The sequence below is a fragment of the Leptosomus discolor genome, chromosome 6, assembly GCF_034619465.1.
Source record: "Leptosomus discolor isolate bLepDis1 chromosome 6, bLepDis1.hap2, whole genome shotgun sequence".
In the NCBI taxonomy this organism is placed as follows: domain Eukaryota; kingdom Metazoa; phylum Chordata; class Aves; order Leptosomiformes; family Leptosomidae; genus Leptosomus; species Leptosomus discolor.
In genome coordinates this window covers 6601482-6622288 of record NC_141396.1, presented here as the reverse complement: position 1 = coordinate 6622288, position 20807 = coordinate 6601482, and the positions used below count along the sequence as shown (strand labels likewise).

Here is a 20807-nt window from a genome sequence, read left to right as displayed (position 1 = left end):
AACCCAAAGCTCATATGAGTACAGTTGTGTAAGGAAAGGGTAACCTCGTAACGGCGATGTCTGTCTCTGCTGTGGAAATAAGACTTGGAAGATGGTAAATACTTGGTGCTTATAAATGAGACTGCCTTGATTGTACCTTTGAGATTTTTCTTTCTTTTTCTCCCAGGAAGAGCAGTAAACCTCATGAAGACATCATTGGCATTCGGTCTCAGAACAGAGGGTCCCTGGCCCAAGGCAAGAATTATTTACTGAGCAAGTTCTCCTCTCTCAATCAAAAAGTGAAGCAAACCAAATCCAACGTGAACATTAGCAATCTTCGGAAGTTAGGCAGCTTTACCAAACCTGAGGTGAAAGTCAATTTTTTAAAGCCAAATTTGAAAGTGAATCTTTGGAAATCAGATAGTAGCCTTGAAACGTTAGAGAATCCCGTGGTGGATACCAAAGTCCATACTGAATCTGACACAGAAGTGTCCGATAATGATTCCTTCCACTCCGATGACTTCCTGACTAATTCCAAATCCGACGAGGACAACCAGCTGACCGACTCCCTGGAGAACCTAGGGCAGGCAGACTATGTGCTGCCTAGCTGCGGGATCATCGCCTCGGCTCCGCGCTTGGGCAGCCGCTCCCAGTCGGTGAGCAGCGCCGACATGAACATCAGCATCCGCGTTCCCTCCGAGCTCGGTGGCTCTCCGGCTGGCCGGGCGGACTGCGAAGGCGTACCCGTGCCTTCTGCTGACAGCGTGGAGCTGGAGCTTGCCAAGCCGATGGAGGTGTATTGCCAGAGGTTTGTGCACGACGCTCAGAGTAAGATGTCGGGTGTTTCGGAGGCTGAGGCTGGTTCTGAAGAGCCCCATCACATCGTAAATCAAACCAGCAACAATACAGCTAAGAAGGCAGAAACCAAGGCTGACGCTGTCAGAGACGTTCCTTCCAGGCCGTCTAAGCTGGATGTCCAGTCCTCTGAGCCGAATCCTCAGTTCTTAGCCGTTGGTGGCACTGACCTCACTAAATCTCATCAAAGCCCCGGGTCTGTGTCTGGTAACCTTGAGACGGGACTCCACATGACTCCTTCTCCAGCTGACGGCAGCAGCAGCAGAGCTGTATCTCCTTTTGCTAAAATTCGCAGTTCCATGGTCCAGGTTGCGAACATCACCCAAGCGGGATTGACTCAAGGGATTAATTTTGCTGTGGCAAAGGTCCAGAAGAGCCCTGCAGAACCAGAAGCTATGAACGAGATCAAACAGAAAGAACTGAAAGAAATGTTTACGCAGTGCCAGACACGAATAATTCAAATCTAGTAGCTAATTTAGGAAGCGTTCTTCTAGTTGTGGCTCTTAATACAATACTAAAAAAAATTCCATCAGGACTCATTGTGGCATGAACTGCTGCTGAATACTGGGATCAATAATATGGCTGACTTGTTTACAGGAACTGAGAGGGGCAAATGAATTTGGTTCTGACCAAGCTTCACAATTCCCTCAGGCAGCTGAGACAGAGGAACGGTAAACCATATATGAACAGGTAGCTTAGACACTGGGATTTAACAAGCATGCTGTCTGTCTTCAGTGTGTTGCACAGTTATTTTTTTGGAGACTAATTTTGTAGCTCTTCTGACTTACGTAGGAAGTATTTATACTATAAAGGTGATACTGCACTTCTTCTGTGACCTTACTTACCTTGCACTGCACCAGCAAAATAACTTACCGGCAAACTACACTTTATTTATTTTTGGACTAGTGTTTTTACTTGTTTCCATTGAAGTTTTAGATGCAGCTTTCTATGAATTGTGCCTCTACAATGGGAATTGAAGCGGTTTTGTTGAATTTAATTCTGTTAACCAGGAATTAAGATATCTTTTTGCTGTCCTTTTTTCTTTCCACACATCCTGGGACACTTTCAGTGAAGTCAAAGCCTATAGATCCAATCTGAAATATCCATGGTCCTGCAGTGCAAACTTACTTTGTACATCTTTTTTTCTCACTTGTTTTGAGGTGAGGGGAAATGGAACAAACATCCTCTAATTGTCTTGCCCATACTAAAGCTATTCCTCTTTCCTTTTCTCTGAATTCCAAACACTGGCAACTGGCTCTTAATTTTTTTGCCCCTGTGCGCAGCAAGACAAGCCGGATACTTGACCTTCAGGCACTGTGTCCCTCTGTGCTAGGATTTGTCTTTTAAGCTATATTCTAACTGCCCAGAGGCAAGTAGCTTCTAAACCAGAAGGCAAGCGTGCTGTTCCCTAAAATCGGTGTTGCATTAGAGCATCATTGTCAGCATCTAATCAAAACCAAATTCATTACCAGCTCAAGCTTTGCATACTTGCAGGATAAGGCTAAGCATCCACTCGTGCTGGGAATGGGATTAAAAAAACCCTTATCTGTGTGTGTGTGTGTGTCTGTGTGTGTCAAAAGATTAAATCTCTCTATGTTACTCTTTCCCAGAAATGCCTTGCCATGCCGTTCTAGTACAGGACATTATCCAAAAGCTACTGTAAAGCAGGATCTTACTATGCCGTGGTTTGTAACTAGAACCACCATTATAGACCCAGTGCCTCCGTGTTCTAGTCCATGTACTGTAGATAGGCTGCACGTGCTGTTCCAGGCAAACGGTGTCATAGGGGTAGGGTAGTACGGTGTCTTAGGCCTGATAGTGTGTCTGAAGTGATTATCATCTAACCCTGATGGTCAGCAACTTTGATAAACAAATTTGATTTATTTATTTGTTTTATTGAAGTGATGTGGGTTTGGGTTTTTTGAGTGTCTATACTTGTGGCTATATTTAAAATTAAACTACTGTATTTTAATGTGAGCAATATACATGAGATATTTTAATAAAAAAAATGGAACCAGAAGATGGTTTTTGGTGTGTGAAGTGATGTGGAGCTGGGGGGCTGTAAATTTCAAAGATAGGTGGGTTGTTTTGGCTTTCTCTGGCTTAGGAGTCACAGAAAGGCTGAAGGGACTGCTGGAGGGCAGCTAGCCCAACTCCCTGCTCCATCAGGACACTCTGGAGCTGGTTGCCCAGGACCATGCCACATGGCCTCTGAGTATCTCCAAGGATGGAGCCTCCACCCTGCTTCTGGGCAACCTCTTTTAGTGAAAAAGTGTTTCCAGATGTTCAGAGGGAATGTCCTGTGTTTCAGTTTGTGCCTGTGGCTCTTGTCCTGGCCCTGGGCCCCACGGGAGGGAGCCCAGCGCTCTCCTCTCTGCAGCCTCCCTTCAGGCAGGTACAGACACCATCAAGATCCCCCATCCATGACTGAAGTCCTTTATCCTTCTGGCATTGCACTGGCTGCAGGGGAGGAATAAAAATGGTCATAGAGAAGTTGGAGGACAGTCCTTAACACCTGCTCCAGCTTTTGGCACGTGTAGAGGGGCGGGAGGAGGGAGAGGAAATTCCCAATACTTTGCCATTATTTTAGTAGGAGAAAGAGGAATGGGTCTGTACAAACACTTACAGAGCGACTGCTACAGCCTGAGAGCCCTGTAGGGCAAGGGCACCACCACCTGTAACCTCACTGTTGTGTTTAAAGACTGGGGCCTAGTCACCAGCGTGGGGCCTGTCTTCCTGGAAACAATTCCTGATCTGCCATCTTGCTTCCTTGCTTGGTGACCCAGCTTCCAGTCCTTACAAAACAGTGGAGAGAGTCTCCAAGCAGCACTGTAAGACCAGCTTACGTCATCTATGTTTTCCAGCCAGGCTGCCTTTTGAAGAGAGAGACTTCATTTCCTTCCTGCACTGGTGCAGTTGCATAACTTTGTATTAATGGAGCACAAGTCAGCTGAAACCATGAATATTCATGATAAGTCTTCCAAAAAAGCAGCTGTCAGTGATTTGGAAGGGCATCACACTGGGCTCAAGTTTAAGATACACAAAAATGGTTTATCATAAATACTCAAATTATCAGCAGTGTGCAGAATGGAAAAGGACACTTTCAGGCTGGCTGTACAGCACAGAACAATGTCATGATTGGAGTAAGAAAAATGCAGTAAAAAAGGGGGTTCCTGCTCACCCCATCTCAATCATGAGAAAGCCCTAAGTAAAGGTGGTATCAGCCTCATGTGAATTTGGCAGGAGCTTCTTTTTCTTGTTCAGAAAAGGATTAGAAGTGAAGCACAAGGCAGCATTAGCTCCAGCCCTCGCTGTTTCCCTGCTTACTACTCTCACGTGTGCACCTCTGTTGTGGTTCAGCATTTCAGTGCTCTAATGAGGGCTGTTTAATGAGTTCTGTGGGTTGTATGAGGGGCGGTGTGGCCTCTGGACACCAGCTCACTACTGACCAACATCAGTGTTCCTTCCCGCTGCAGCTGCTGGCAAGCGGAGTTCAGCCATTCAAGAATTAGAGCACACACTCACACCAGAATAGAGCCTACCACTCCTGCGGGGGAAGGGCTCGGGGTTAAATTTTCTTATTGAAGGAAATAACTTTACGCAACTTCAGTATTAAAGTTTAATATCAAACAATTTGCTCATTGTTACCAATTTTCAATTACAAAACGGGCTCCAAAAAAATTTCATAAAATATGTTTAACTGGCTGAACAGAGTTAAGGGTGTTCAGACTGCAAGGGTAAATATCCATAACTTTTTGGTATAAATTATCTACAAAAACTGGTATAAACAATATTCCAATCTTAGTACGGGTTCCATCTAGGATTAGACAAATTTTCATAGCGACATCCACAAGATACTAAAGTTCATTCCCATTAACGCATTTTTGCTGCTGAAGCCGGGCTTTACGCAACGCCTCCAGTTGTTTCGCTCGCAGCCACCGCTCTCGTGACAGCGTCGTCTGTCCCGCGCTGAGGGACAGGAACCTGGGGAGCAGAAAGAGCCGTTAAACAAGCGCTTGTTCGCACGGGAGGAAAGGGGGGAGGAAATGCTTGGCCTAACTAAGAATCCACGTCGAGGACCCAAGGAAGAGGAGATTCCAGCTTGAGGTGCCAGCCTCGTGCATCTGCAGGCAAGCCGCAGGCTACGGGCATTGCCTGAACTCGTTGCCAGATTCGGGCAAGGCTTGGGTCAGGGCAAGCTGTGCTACCTCCCTGGCCACCGGCCGCGCTACCCACCTGGCCACCAGCAGTGTTCTGTGCAGATCGTCGCCTGTTACGCTCTCCGGGTCGTTCTTGCGCATTTCTACGAAGTCTTCTTCTACTGCCTACAACCAGGACAGCGTGTGATTAAGAACCGTCACTACGAGATAAGCTTTTAAGGAGCAAAACGTCACAACTGCCCTTAGGTGGGAGGAGAAACACTGCTGTCGGGAAGCGAGCCCGAGTACAAACAGGCCGCTTATCTGAGAAGAATTAGTTTTCAACACGAGTTTCAGAAAGCAGGGTGCATGTAGAGCACACCCAGAAACACTCGAGAGTAGAAACCCTTGAAGGGACATTCAGGACAAGAAAACGCTTCTGTTTGTTTGGTTTTTAGAAGCCTTCAAGGAGAATCACTGACAGGCAGAGCAACGGGAAAGCCCAGTAGCTTCCTATAGTCTGTCTGAACATAGCTGTAAACATACCAGCGTAGTCTTCCATACCTTGGTCACTTCATCAGATATACTGTAGTCCAGCAGCCTCAATAAACTGAGATAAATTCGGAATTTGTTGAGCACAGAGGGGAGCACGGCTGTTAGGAGGCTGTTCATATACTCTTCCATGTTTGGTGGAATTATCTGGGGCTGTAAGTGGACTTGGCAATCTGACTGAAAAATAAAATCACACATCATCTCTTTCCACATCCTGGTTTTTCCTATTCCAAGGCAAATTTAATCTCTAAAGCAACAGAAGTCACTATTTCCCAGAATTAAGGTCAGACAATTCATTCGGTAAGTATTGAACAGTTCCCTTTTGGAAAACCAGCATGAAGGCCTTGCTGGGAGCCCCGTTAGTAACTTGGGTGGCTGCCTCGCCGCCACGAGGCTGTTCGGCCAAGGAGGAGGGAAGGGCAATCCCTCGGTTTTCCTCTGAACAGGTTTTTGGCCTGGCTGCAGCCGCCAGCGAAAGGCAGGAGCCACTGCTGGTGGCACACCCAGCCCTGGGCACTAGGGAGTTTTCCCGTCTTTCCCCATCTCTGGAGTGGCGCGCTCCTCCCCCAGATTCAGGAAGGCCCTGCCGTACCGGTAGGAGTGATCGGCCCTCAGAGGTGATGAGAACATTAATATTGCACGGGAATTCCATCTGGTGGTAACTGAAGTCATAATCCACCTTCTGCCAAGTTATCAGATTACCCAGGGCCGTCACATTATGTACACCTAGAAAAGCAAGAACAAATTCTCTGACAACTGGACCAAAACATGTAACATCTGATTTTCCCCCCCATCTGCTTTCAATGAGCAGCTGGTAGAAAAATTCTTGCAAGCATCCTGCTGCTTCTGGCGTCTGTGGTGTCTTCCAGATGGACAACCCTTTCTTAAGACCAAAATTAAGAATTCTTGAAGGATTTCAAGCCTAAATTTTATCTGACCTAGTGCAGGTGGTAGTAGCTATGTCTTCATCAGCCCTACAAAGCCAGGTAACTATTTACAGAGGAAAAAAAAAAAAAATCTCTCCCCAAAAGAGGACAAAGCACTCCTGATTGTCTGACAGAGCGTGTCACTTCACAGTCCAAGGTGGGGGAGGAAAGTCTTGCTGGATAAAGAACACATTAGACAGGCAAGCAGGGCCAGAACAGCGGAAAACCAAGCAGTATCACTTTGCTAAACTGTTTTGAAGTCACTTGGCTTTCCTGAAACCAACCGATTCTGAATCTAGAAAGTTCAGAGTGACAAAGGGACTGGGTAACTCGTGGAATTCCCCCTTTGAAACCCCGCAATGTATCCGACAATTTGAACTTCTTTTCAGCAGCGTTGCTGTGTCAAATGACGCCTCTGCTGTTGTGTTTTCGCCTTCAATGAATTTGTATTAGTTTACTCTACTGTAAATAAAGGCAAAGTTAGTCAATAAAGGCAAATTTAATGTTATGGTTTACTTCCGGGACATTTTCCCGTTTGAAATCTCCCAGCTGTAACCTCCAAGAGTTCCAAACCAACTAGATCTGAAGACACTTACTCTTCTCTAGGATTAGATTTTGTTCCTAACGTTGCTACAAGAAATTGAAGATTACCAAAGTCTCAAAACCAAGTGAATAATTTCAACTAACAACTTTTAATAGCAGCAATTAAAAAAAAAAATAAAATAGAATCAGCCTGAAATCCAAACCTCAGTAGTTCTGCCAGACTAAGCGGGACTTGAATGGGACAGATTCCTGGTACTCATCAGGGAGACCCGACAGGCTTGGGGCATCACGCAGTCGAGCGGGTTTCTCAAGGTGAGTTTTTTATTTAAAAATAAAGTAACTTCCAGTGATTTCCCAGTTGTCTTCGCTTGGAATCACCACAGACATCCCTGCGATGCATTCTCCAGTTACTGAACCTTTAATGGGTACCGCAACTCCCCACTTGAGTAGGTTGTAATTAAACTAATTGTCTAAAGCTCTGTAGAGAGCGTGCTACACAGCGCTACGTCAGCTTACAAGAGAGAATCATCACTCTGTTCCACACAGTAACACCTATTTTATCATCTCCAGTTTTTAGTTGGGTTTTCAGGGATGGTTTCTACATACACAGGGCAAGTATAAAGCATAAGGCACCAGCATATGCTTCCCTGACTCCTTCATTCATTACCACAGGAAACTGAAAGGCCATTCTAATGAATCAGAAGTTTTTTGGTCTAAAGAGTTATTCAAATTAGCAGCCTCTTCCACTAAGTGACAAAGACACTCTCCAGCGTTCTCTGCGAGGCAAACAAAGCTGCACTAAACAAGGAACCATCTCGTTTCATTATCGGTCACTTGTGGTCTGGGATAGAGATTTTGGCTCAGGCATTTCTGAGAAAAATACCAGGAGCTCCCAAAAAGTAAACGAGGGAAAAAGCCCCAAGAGATCAGGCCCTAAGTTGCCCGAGAAGGCTGCAGAGCAGCAGGAAGCTAGTTTAGGCAGTGAAATGAGACGACAAACCACAAACAGTTTTGCAACAGAAAATCATCACTGGGACACAATTAGCATCACAGTCTTAAAATACATCAACTTTTAACCTTCCAGATGAGATTTTCTGGGTTTTTTTTGTTTGTTTGTTTGTTTTTTTTTAAAAAAAAACCCTCCCCAAATGCCTACCTGTTGTGTCAAGCTGTCCTTGCTCCAGCTGAGTCTCATCTACCACGAGGGAAGTGTTGCTGGCAAGCTGCAACACTCCACTGACCAAGCGATTCGCCGCGTAGTCTTTGTGTGGGATAAACCGTGAGTGGTTCATGTTTTCAATGGTCATTTGCAGGCGATAGGACTGCCGGGAGAAAAGAAACGGATCAGCACATTTCCCCTCCTCCCCACCATCAGAAACATGAAAGCACTGCAAGGCCACGATTCTTACCGCTGGCACAAGCTGCTGGATGATGCGGTATATGTGCTCTGTGAAGACGCTGTTCCTTGGACACCCGCTCAAGTTGACGGTGAATTTTCCCAGGGGAAGCACATCTCGTCTTGCATAACTGAACCAAAGAGACCAGAGGTTAGGCAGGCACCCGAGTAACGTGGGGACTACAGGTATCAGCCAGCTCCAGGGCTGTGTAGGAATCCCTGGTAGCGAGCAGGGTTTCACACTAATACACGCAGAACCAACAGCCACCTTTTCTTCCTTGTCCAAGGAGCTAAGTTAGGCTGCAGGCTGCTTTGGAAGGCGCTGCAGCATGGCACGCAAGCAGTACAGTTACAGATCCTGCAATGGGCCTTCCAGATGTTTCTTCTCCTTGTGCTCTAGTGTTACTCAGTAAATATACTTCATCATCTTCCTTTCTCGTTGACCAATCTCAATTTCCCTGCTTAAAATGCTTGTTCACTTCCTTTACCTGCCCTCAGCTTTCCTCTCCCTCTTCTTACTGTACATCTTCTCCCCATTCTTGACAAAGTTCACCTTTTTTGTGATATCAGCTAAGAGAGAAAATACATTCTAGTCTAAGTGTTAGAGCATTCACAGTCCCGCTAGAAAGAATGAAGAATAAAAAAGACCCCGTGTGCTGGTACTGAAGTACTTGTATTTACGTGGGGACAAGGATTCAGGGCAGACTAAACACAAACCCACCATAACTCTTCTCAGCCCCTGATTATGCTGCCATGGCATTACGGTGGGATCTATCCTGATACCACTGCTCTTGCTGAGAGAGATCTTAGGGCTTTTTACACATCAGCTGCACGTACGAGAAAGGCGAGATGCTGAGCCCCATTACAGCTCTGTAAACCCTTCTGCTAAACAAATACGGGCTGTTCTAGGCACTTCTTCATAGCAGAATGGAATTTTTGAAAACCATAAACCAAGCCATTTATTTACCAAGAAATTGCCTTTTTTTTTTTTCTTTTTTTAGAAAGTGGAACCCGTTTTCATTTTGAAGAAAGAGTGAAGTTAAATCTGAACCTGACAACCGTAACTGTCTGAAGTTTCACACCTGAAATTTTGATGAGTCAAAGGATGCTGCTCTTTCCCCCAGTGACAGTTTAACCCAACATAACATACGCAAATCCACTAGAATCAGCCTCGAAGACAGACCACAACGCAGAGACAGACAGACCACAACGCATGCCCGTCCGGCTACAGCATCAGCTCAGGTGGTGAATTTTGATCAGATGCTAAATGGGGGTCGCTTGACCTGACCATTAAACAGGTGTCTACGTGTAATTAAACCAATTCCCACAGTGTACCTTGCAGTACCTAAGCAGTAACTACTGCAGTTAGCCCAGGCCACCTTTGAGAAGTCAGCTGCATGCCCTATTCAAGAAAAGCAGCTAGAGATTACAAAGACGCTTTCATACCTCCGTTTAAAAGTGTACTTGGAGATTTTGCCCAACTCTCAAAGGAATACTGAAAGGACATACTGCCACAAAACCGGCCTTTTAACAAAACCTACTGTTATTTCAGACAATGAAATCTGTTTGCTGTGTCTGTTCTGACAGGACAACCCCAGCTGGACAAACTACTGCTGGAGTAAGTACTGTTTAAGAGCGACGCCTGCCATTCATTTTCAGAGCGGTGAAGAACCCCATAAAAGGAGATTTCTTTTGAAAGATGAATACATAAATTCTCAGCAAACATCTAAATACTTACACTGTAGAGATGAGATGCAATATAAGGTATTCAGCAGCCAAACTGTCCCCCAAGAGGGCGTGGGTGAGGAACCCAAGCAACTCTGCTCTCACTGGCGACAGCTCGGACATGAAATTAGAAACAACTGATGAAAGAGCAGAAGACAACAAACATCAGAAAATGTGCCGTTCCTCACCCCCTTCCCTCTGTATAAATCTTACTTTCCATTACAGTTTGATGAAGAACAATAGTTACTCTAGGAAAAATAAACAAACATTCATTGGTTTTCCAACTGAGCAACTACTGGCTTTGGATAACCTGAGTCACTCAACATTTCCTCGGAAATGCTTTCTTTTTTTAAACTGGATATCGTGTAAAGCATTTGCAGAAAGCTGTAAAGTTTGGAGCCAAATTTCTAAAATCAATAGCCTATCCATGCTATATTAAAGGCATAAAAAAAAAACCCCTTACATGTAGCACAGCTCAGGACAACTAATACAAGGCACGCAAGGAAGAAAATGATAAATATCAATCAGAGGATTGCATGCCACAATTGAATGACAAAAACCCAACAGTCAAATAGGCCACAAAGAACAGCACAGTTGCTTAAAAACAGAATTGCCTTATTTTCTTCACAGTATCGATTCTTTATGCTGTTGATATGTTTCTTTATCTTCACTGTTACACTAAATTGGAGATCCAGTTTTCCAGCAATTCACTACTCCATTCAAAAATAAATAAAATCTTATGGCTGAACAACTTGGTAAAATCTTTGGGCACGTAGAACGCAAAACCAAGCTTCATGAAACTCACATTTGTTTCAGAAAAATAAACGCATAACCATCACACACAGAGTGGCATCTCACCAAGTTCTGCAGTGTTGAGTGGTTCCTCCATTTAACAAGTTTTAAAGTCAAACCCTGCCGTTCACGCGCTTGTCTCGGAGCAAAGAAGTACCTGTTCACACGTACTAGGAAAGCACACGCTTCCGTGTGTGCACAGAGAGGTCAAGTTCAGATACTCACAGGTTTTACTCTCCTCTTCATTAAGGCAGGCAGGCAGCAATGGGTTAATGTGTTGCAATTTCTGGGCCAAAATCACATGGATTCTGGGGACTAAGGAGGCTGGAGGACTGCGCACCCTCTGTTCTTCTGCCGTGTCCATGGACTCCATAGGATCGAGGGCCGAGCTGTCCCTAGGAACGGGCACAGCACAACCGGACTTAGAAACATTCCCCACAAATTTCTCTCCATCTGATGAGGAGCAGCTGGAACCAGGCCAAGAACAGAGCACATCGGCTCCCAGCTCCGGGTGACTCCTCCCCTTTCCACACTACCTTACGAGTTTTGTAAACATCACAAATCCCGAATCACCCTTATATAACGACATAGAAACGCCAAAGTATGCTTGACCAGCAACATTTAGATTCTACTGTTTTCAGAATATAATCAAATCTTACTTTTCTGGGGAAAAAAACACCAAAAAAAGCCCCCAACAAACCCCAGAAAAAACTTCCACACCAAAACCCAACACCCCAAACAAAACCACATTTATTATTTGCTGCAGCATTTAAGAAGGTGTAGCTTCAAACAAAACGTTACCCCGTTCTGTCCAGCATGTACTGAAGGATGCCTAAACAGTAACTTTTAAGAAAATCAGGTAACGATCTGTTACATTTGTCTGTGGGGTTTTCACACTGCACCAGGTTCCAGAGCCTGAGAACAAGATTTTCCAGGCAGTCACGTAACAGCTGTATCACTGGCTGAGTGAAAAAAACGAGTAAATAAATCGTAAGGTACCTCAGCTCAAACTTGAAAGTGTCACCTCTTTTATCAGAGTTCAGATACACGAGATTTGCTCTCCCTGATGATGCCTGACAAAATTCCTTCAAGGTGCTTTTCATTTGTTATGTAGAAACTAAAATCCCTGCAGTGACTCCATCAGATGACAGTAAAGTTCAGCACAACTTTAACCAACTTGCACTGGTTTTAAGAGCCAAAAGTCTTTGTAGCTTTGAAGCCCCTTCAGCAGTCCACCAACAGACTACCCTCTTTCCATCAAAAGAAATTTCTTTTGTTTGCATTCAAAACATTGCTAAATGCCACCACGTTGTCTATTTATGATAGAATGACACGCAGGAAAAAACCCCAACCACCTATGACAGAGCAACCGAGCTGCCAGCCTGGGATTAGCTGTCAGACAGATGATAACCGAAAGCAGCTGACCAGGCTGGGTTAATTTTTAAGAAGCTGGCACTAAAAAGGAGTCACACTGCACTTTCGCTATGGTACTTATCAGACAGAGCAACAAAATCACCACAGAAATAATGTAAGCCATCAGCATACATATGTTAGATCGGTCAAGAGTTTTATTTTAAAAATTTACTTCTCGCGTCCCTCTGAAGTAGTTTGTGTTTTGTCAAGGAAGCAACTGCAAACAGCAGGTGAAACGGGAAGTTTCTACCAGCGGTATAACGTGAAGATACTCCTTAATTAATGAAAAAAAAAATCAACCCAGTTTTCACTCATTTTGGTCACTTTCACTCTCCACGCAGACATGCAAACTTTTTTTTTTTAATATTGTTCAGAACTGCTTATAGTAACAACTTTCATGGGCTTCGAAATTATTTCAAAAGGACATTTTATAATTTTAAAGCTTATCTGAAAGCTTTGTTCACTCTTCACTCTTTCACTGAAAGTTTACTAGGCATGAAAGAGTACAAAACATTTAGCTACAGAAGCACTTTCTGCTTTACAGACTGTACAACCACCTAAAAAAAGATGCACTGTGTATCCAAGGGTTTGGGTGCACCAGAGGACAATGGACTTCGGTTTACAGGACGGTGGATCTAACACCTTCTAGATCAAGGTTCTTTTAAGCCACAAGATTCACCCCTTAAGCACAACAGTTATGTATTTACACGTTCCCCTGTCTGTATTGAGGAAACAGCCAAACCATTTTGCTTGTTGAAATAAAACTTTCCCTCATTTCAGGGTCAGGCATCAGGGGGAGCCTTACCTCTCTTCGTTGTTCACTATGCTCAGCACGGGATCCACAGACAAAATACCGTACACCTCCAGGACATCATTGACTTTGAAGCTATCCCAGCTCTCGTAGACCTGCCACAAAGAGAAAAGAATAAAATGCAGAGGCAGACGGGCCAGGTGCAGGACAGACACGGAAAAACCTGAGGAGACTCAACTGCAGACACCAAGAACAGGCTGTGTGAAGCGGGCTCTCCTAGCCCTCACTGTCAGTGAGCTCACAGGGGAAAAAGGAGTTTCTACGATCGCATCCTTTTTCCTATTGGCACTCTTCTGCTACACAAATGTACACAATCGTATCTAATCTGATTCATCAAGACTTGCTGAACAGAAGGGCATTCAGCACAGAAACAGCATGCAAGTTTTGTGTGGGGAGTTTCATACGCAATATAGCATACTGGTGAATCAAAGATTATTTCAAATACAATACAAAAACGTGTAGTTTATTGGGTTTTGGCTCGGTCCATCACAACTTCTTTGCCTTTAGAGGACAAATACTAAAAGCAAAACACCAGGAGTCAATACCAGCTACACCCTCAAGCATCTAGTCATGGATTTCTTTCTTTCAAACGCAGTGTAGTGAGACAGTGCAAGCTCTAACAAACGCTGTTGAAGGATTTCAGCCATTCAAGCACAGCGCTATTACATTGTTTCTCTTCACCAGTGAAGAGGAACAGTGTAATTATCTGTATAAACAAAATTCTGGACTTGAGAGGCAACTTCTGTGCCCACAAACCAATGCAAGACTAACTACTTACATTCTAACTTCAGATACTCTCTGCCTCACCGAGGCCACAGCCATGCTCATCATCTCTCCACTTCTGTTACCTTTACAAGACATGCTGGTCCCTTCTCTCCTGGCAATGGAAAATTTAAGTCAAGTGGAGGGGAGCAGTTGGGAGAAATGAGATGATGACCTGCAGAAGCTTCTGTTTCTAATCTCTTTGGCTCCGCACATCCGTGGATGTCACCTCCACTGCCTGAAAAAGACAGGATGCAAAGGCTTTTCAAACAGAAGGAAAAGGTGAACAACTCCCTTCAGCGAGCAGCACAGAATCAAACTAATTTAACAAGACATCTGAGCCAAAAATATTTTAGAATTTTTTTTATTATATATTGCAAATAAATTTGCAATAAATGCAATACGTTTGACAGAAGATATTCTTAATCAGAATGAAAAAAAGGCTCACAAATGCCTATTTTATATTATCAAGCTAGGTGTGAGAGAGAGCACTGGTAAAGAACTGCCCGTCTCAAACACAAACGTGGCCTGAAATCTGATTTTCAAAATGTAATGCTTACCCCGTGTGAATGTTTTTTCTCTAAATTCCACAGGACTGCAAAGGAAATGCTTTTCTCCACCTCATGTTCAAAAAACTAGGTAGGTCTTAGAGACGAGAGTATGCATCAACAAAAAAATTTACATTAAGAGTCTCTTTAAATTTTCAGCAATAACGAAGTTATAAAAATCTATTCCAAAATTGATCAGTCTGAGTATGAAGACAAAACAGCCTAAACTATCTTGCAAACAGGTAGGCACACAAAAGGAAAAACCTGAATTCAGCTAACGAACCCGATACACATAGAACACCGAACAAAAGAAAGCAAAGGCTTCTACAATTCATTTTTTCTTTAGCAGCGCTGTCAATTTTAAACTAACCGCTTCCTCTTCTTCAAAAGAAACCTTGCCAAAATCTCCAGGGAAACCCTCACGCCAGTTTAAGTGGCATCTCCACAGATGAGCATCAAACCAAACAGTTCACAGACTGACCCAGCATAAGAATTGCACACACCTGAACACTGCTAGTGTGGGAAATACCATCCTCTTAAAAAGCTGTAACGGCTTTCTTCAGGGTGCTACAAGTGCCTGCTATTTCCCTCGTTCCTTTAGGAAACTGGATTAGTAAATCACACTAGAAAAAAGGCACGGCTGGAAGGTATTTTTCAGATCTATAGGACTGTTCGTACCAAAGTGGCACCCGACTGACGCGTGGTTCCGCTTCAATTCACACGGTAAGATCCACACGCAGAGTGCGAGAGAGACAAGATTACATAATTTCCCCCAGATTTCCATGAAATCTGCAGTAGAGTAGGAAATCAAACAAGAACTCCTAAATTTCAGCCTGCTGCTATGAATTATTTGTGTGCTGTTACATACAAAAGGCAATACACAAATGCTGCTGTACAAAACGCTAATTTTAGGAATTAACTCCAGAAAGCAACACCAACAAGTGACACAACATACGTGCAACACCCTAGGCTCTCCCATGCTACTTCAGTTTAAACCACTGATGACTTCAACAAAGCCACCAAATCAGTTACGAAGGCTGCGACAGCACTGCTGACTCAAACAACGGCAAATAAGTCCATTTTTGAAAATTAAATTCCTGCAAATTCTGGAGAGATACCATATAGTAACTATTTGTCAATAACGACCATTACCCATGTGTTGCTCCTTCTGTTTAGATGGATGTAGATCCATATCCTCATCTTCCTCATAGCTCCTCTTGTGGCGACTCGGTGTGTAGGACGTCGAAGGACTAACTCGGGCTTGGCTTGCACTAATATATGCGTACGATGAGGATTAAGGACAGCCACAGGCTCCGTTGAGAAAATTCAAGCAAAGCAGGTTTTTTTTTTTTTAAATGCTATTATCCTGGTTTTTAGCAAGACATTAAAATAATGATTCCAATCGTTCTCTAGACGTCATCTTTAGATACATACATAATCCGCTTAGGAAGTGTGCAGCCATCACTATCTTCAGAGAAAACGTTCACGTACTTGTACGATACAAGCAGTACTAGTACTTGTACACTTGTAGACGAATTTTGAAAAAGCTAATACACTTTTCCTTTTCTTAGCATGATGGGCAAACATTGAAACTGTGTTCACTATTTCTGTAACAGTCCAGCTCATTTTAAATTTCCATTTAAATGCCACACTCTGCTGCAAGCTCCATTCAAAGACTAACTCCTATCAGTCACTTCATTACAAAAATTGTGTTAGCTGGATTTTAAAAGTGCATTGGCATTCTGTGCCAACGACTAGTAGTAGTCCTCTTAAATTCTGAACTCAAAGTATTAAATATCAAATCATTATAGACTTACCATCAAATTCTTATCTTTTTACAAAATGCAACACACCTTAAGTTTTCTAGACCTCTCTCCCAGGCCCTTGGGGGAGAAGAGAATATAAAATTCCCAGGTGTTAAAATAAGCATCCTGTACCCAATTCACTCAGGTAATTCAACTTCCAACTACTAGGAGAAACTAAAGATGATTTTTTTCTCCCCAAAATGTTTCCTGTACTCATTGAGAAAATGACATACTGTGGTCAAACTATTAAAATCACAATACTTCAATTTTCCAGGAATTATTGTCTTAAGATGTGCAGCTACAGGTGTTTTTACAGGTTCTTGTAGGGGACCCTCACTATGTAACAGTGTCCTAATTTATCAGAAAACGCCAATGGAATGCCCACGGCTCAACTGAAATTTCTCTTTTTCTAAGCATTTGCAAAGAGAAATTAACAGAAATTTTCAAGAGGCTTGAGAAAACACGAAAACCTAGTCTAAATCCCTACTAAATCAAAAAGCAATGCTCCTACTAAATTCATTTGCACCCTCTTTGTGCACGTAGCACACCCCAACTTTTCCTTTTTACTTTTTCCACACCTACCACCTCTCCTGATTCACTCAAAATAAAAACTTTAAATAAACTTATCTAATTAAATCTAATTAATTATCTGGTGATCACTGTTGGTGCAGCAGAGCCCTAGCTCAGTCAGAAAGGATATTTCTTTCACCCAGGCCGATTCGCCAGGCACTGGAACGCAGTAGAAGGTCTGTCTCTCCAAGGTGACTGTTTGTGAGGAGTTCAAATCAATTTCCTGCTGAGGCTAGAATAGCAACAGAAATTTTGTTAAAAATCTGAGTAGAGTTTCTTTTCTTTTTGTTTTTGTTTTTTAAGCTAATCCCACAGACTCGGTTACTCAGCCAGAAGTTACAACGAGCACACAAGGCTACATACTCATGAAGCAGCGAATCCAGTCTGTATCTATAATGCTTCAGCTCTAATTGCACCGCACTACCAAAAGTAAGTTGTTTTCCACAGCAAAAAGTTTCAAGATCCAGCACTTCCCCCCTCCCCTCAAGCAAAACAAATTCTAAACACAACAGACACAGCTTGAAGCCTGCTAACTTTGAGTGCCCATGAGCAGTTAAGAACACCTCGCTTTCCAAAGATTAATTTTGCATTTCGAGAGCAGCATCTCCAGGAATCCACGGGCAAGTACCTAATCAGCTATACTGCCCTTACAAGCTGCAGCTTTCTGTCTAACATTTCATCTCAAAATTCACTTAAGTTGTATAACTTACCCCACATTCCGCCACATCTCTGTATTTACCAAAATGCAAAACCTGTCAGGGAGGAAAAGGCAATGCAATCATTCTGTTTCTGACTGCACCCTGAATATCAATTACTTACACCAAAGTCACGGCAGTCCAAAGCCCCTCAGACATACCGCCGAAGCTGTCATTATTTTAGTAACTTTTATTCCTCAACAGAAGTGTAAGAAGTGATGTATTACTGATGCCATTTGAGCCACACAAACAGAGTTACTGTTAAAAACCTGGAGGTTTAACTCAGAAACTAGAGAAATACGAGGACTAGAATGGATAAAAGGATAAACATTTACTAAAATAATAAATTGACATTTCACTTACACGTGTGTTTGTGTTTGGGTCAACTGTTTCATAGACTCCCATGTAAAACTCAGGATCAAACATGTCTTGAACCATGCAGCGAAATTTCACTAAACTGTTGGGTTTTAGGTAATGTACAGGAACATCATTCAGTGATGGAACCTGTAAAAAAGAGCTTGTTCTAAACAACTCGAACATATTAAGAAATGCTCTGAAGTCAATCAAACTCAGCACAAAAGCTGTCACCAACTTATTCTCTGACCAGTCGGTATATCCTACTGTTAGTTACTTGCCTCGAAACCCGTATGGTTGTTGTTGAAATGATTATTTGCCCCTGACAAGTCGGTGCCTCATTGGGCAACGTACTTAATATTTTCTGAGTCCGCCTCCTGCCCTAACCCGAGCAGGAACAAAGCCTGTATATCGCAACACCAGAAGTTTCTGCAATAGCTGTTTCAGGTAATCGTCACGGTTACCAGACACTTCATAGTTCCCAAATTCTTCCAGCTCCAAAGCCACCAGCCCCATTCATTTCTCAATCCTGATATTGGACTATAAAAGAAATGCCTTTCAGTCACTGAAACCGGACGAAAACTGTACAGCATCTGAAACTAACTCTTAGACTGGGAATTACGGCAGCTGCAGTATTAAATAGGATTTATTACTTACTTTATTCCCACTTAACGGCACTTTTACATTGTATTATGTACCAGTGGTACCATAGCAATTGCACGCACAATTTCTTATAACAAAAGGCTGTGGAAAACCTGTCTGTTAATTTCCAAGCCCACACTGGGGGAGTCTTTTTCACATGCTTACATGACAATGGAGAAACAGAAGGAAAAAAAAAACCCAACAAATCAATGCCTAGGCATGTGGTATAACTTTAAATAATGAGACTTGCAATAAGATAAACTCTTTTGTTGAAAAAACCCCTCCACATCCAATATTAAAATGCAACAAAACCCAGACATGGCCCTATAGGAAATGGCATTTTAACAAACATATATACATTCCCTCACGTTTCTTTTGAGTAAGAAAATGCGCTTTCAATTCCTCCTAATGTTGTAAATTTAACACGCTTTTGCCATCTACACTTTGATTTAAACTGTCATTGAAATATTAATTACCGAATACTCTCACTGAGAGAGGAAGAAAAAAAAAGAAGGCAAATAATTTTCACTTGTTTTTTCAGCCATAAGTAGAACAGATTTGATACGAAAGTTCCTAATCCACTTAGAGTTCCACAGCGCTGTTTTCACCACAGCCATTTAGAAAAACATCAGCTTTTGAACTCAAGTGTGCATGCTTTGTTTTTAAACCCATAGCACAGCTTCCTTGCTACACTGTGAAAATCAGGCCTGATCCAGCCCAACGAGGCATGGTTTTAGCAGGTTTTTCCTAAAACCTGAAAGCCCAAGCAGCTATTTACTCATCCCACACCAAGTCTGCAGCATCGCGACAAGAGCATGAGAGGAAGGGTTTATAAACAGCAGTTCAGAAACTTGTGTTTGTACACGACTGCAGACTCACAGTAGACAGGGCAGGCATTAACACTTCCAAAAATCACAGTATTTGTCAGCTCCTGCCATCTACTGGATTGTACTACGAACAGGCAGCGCTCAGCAGTTATGGCCCGGGGCAAAACAGCACGCTGAAGTCAAGTGGGCTTCTCCTGCTTCCGTCAGGATTTGATCTCTCTCTTTACACGCAGTTTAAAGCAACTGGGATGTAAACAACGCATCACAAAATCTAGGCCTAAAACTGGAAGTGTACTTCTCACGAAAAGGAAGAACTTCTCGAAAGCACGTCACTGTAATCGTTAAGAGCCAAAAAGAATGAAACTTAAGAAAGGCGTAACTCTGAAAGAATGAAGCAGTCTTACCCAGTTAGTAGCATTATTTTCTTTTAATTTCTCCTTGAAGTATTCGGTTACCTTCCTCTCCCAATCAGAGTTTGGAACATTTTGGGCTACAAACAAAACACATTTACACGTGTATCAGCATCACATAACAGACTTCTATGCAGCACTCTCCTAGCATAGCAATCAATTTAAACTTTTGCTTCTATTCTGGGCAAATGACTGCATTTTAGACTACTTTATGCCTCTTGTCATTGCACCAACTTCCCGTCTCACACCCTTTCAGGCAAGCTAAGATGAGCACAGCCGCCCTTGGAAGCGAGGAGAAGCTCTGAAACACTGCAACACACCCAGCTGGAAGGCGGAGGAGGCGAGGTACCGCTTTCTGCTTTATGTTGACAGCGGAAATTTTTATTTCAGCGTGCTCTTAGTCAAGATCAAGCCTAGCACAGAAATAGCTTCAGCCGACAGCACTGGTAATATCGCTACTGATGGGTTCTCCACGTAGCCAGCCCACATTGTTCCCGAAACCCAAAACACGCTTTGTTTTGGTGGGGTTCCCCGCCACCCCGCCAACGGGCCGGCCAAGCCGAGGCAGACCTCGCTGCCCGCCCGTGAGGGGCCCGCACAGCTCCGGGACGGGACGGAACGGGACAGGACCCCCCGCCGCCAGCGACGGCCGCACACCCCCTCGGAGGCCTCGGGAACGCGGCTCCCGCCCGCTCCCGGCGGGGAAGGAGGAAGCGGCCGCCCGCCCTCGCTGCTCTTCCCGCTTCACCCGGGCGCTTCTCTGTCCCCGCTTCCCGCCGCCCCGCCGGGGCCCGCCGCTCTCCCGCCGCCGCCCCGTGAGGGAAAGCCCCGCTCCGGCCGCCGGCGCGGCTACGGGCGCCCTCACGGCGGCTGCCGAGAGGCTCCCGGCCCCGCCCGGCCCGCGCTCACCGAAGATGCCCTGCACGATGCTGAAGGGGTTGTTGAGCCAGTCGGCCACGCACGGCATGGTGGGGGGCGAGGGGCAGGCAGGGGGCTGCCAGCGCCCTGCAGCCGCCAACTCCCGCTCACAAGCCCAGCACGGGGGCTCCTCACTTCCGCCCTC

The 20807-nt window shown here is 44.0% G+C and overlaps 2 protein-coding genes across 11 annotated transcripts in view; one reads left to right on the top strand and one right to left on the bottom strand.

Moving 5' to 3' along the window:
* Positions 1-1301, top strand: part of INPP5F (inositol polyphosphate-5-phosphatase F) — a 43065-nt gene extending 41764 nt beyond the window's left edge. For all 9 annotated transcript variants that reach the window (XM_086467512.1, XM_086467516.1, XM_086467513.1 and 6 more), the window contains one exon: positions 167-1301. In XM_086467512.1, coding sequence (XP_086323638.1) covers positions 167-1301 — 1135 coding nt within the window. The remainder of the gene's footprint in view (positions 1-166) is intronic.
* Positions 1302-4439: 3138 nt separating this feature from the next.
* MCMBP (minichromosome maintenance complex binding protein) lies at positions 4440-20726 on the bottom strand. 2 transcript variants are annotated; one of them, XM_086466445.1, is made up of 16 exons: positions 20654-20726; positions 19739-19824; positions 17875-18015; positions 17527-17568; positions 16947-17048; positions 15594-15723; positions 13980-14131; positions 13126-13226; positions 11133-11302; positions 10129-10252; positions 8404-8521; positions 8151-8316; positions 6118-6251; positions 5538-5702; positions 5071-5159; positions 4440-4818 (listed from the first exon to the last, which is right to left on the bottom strand). In XM_086466445.1, exons 1-16 carry the CDS (start codon positions 20709-20711, stop codon positions 4692-4694), a joined length of 1905 nt encoding a protein of 634 aa, XP_086322571.1. In that variant the 5' UTR covers positions 20712-20726; the 3' UTR covers positions 4440-4691. The 2 variants fall into 2 exon arrangements, with proteins under 2 accessions (XP_086322571.1, XP_086322569.1); XM_086466443.1 differs by having other exon boundaries at positions 15585-15723; positions 20654-20718.
* Positions 20727-20807: the final 81 nt, after the last annotated feature.

What these genes read in the sequence shown, in the direction of transcription:
- MCMBP (XM_086466443.1), bottom strand. Translation starts at nt 20,711, where the DNA reads ATGCCGTGCGTGGCCGACTGGCTCAACAACCCCTTCAGCATCGTGCAG. An exon ending in AAAATAATGCTACTAACTGG is followed by an intron (nt 18,016 to 19,738) that starts GTAAGACTGCTT and finishes TCTTTTTTACAG; the next exon opens with GTTCCATCACTGAATGATGT. An exon ending in TCCAGCAGCTTGTGCCAGCG is followed by an intron (nt 8,317 to 8,403) that starts GTAAGAATCGTG and finishes TTCTCCCGGCAG; the next exon opens with TCCTATCGCCTGCAAATGAC.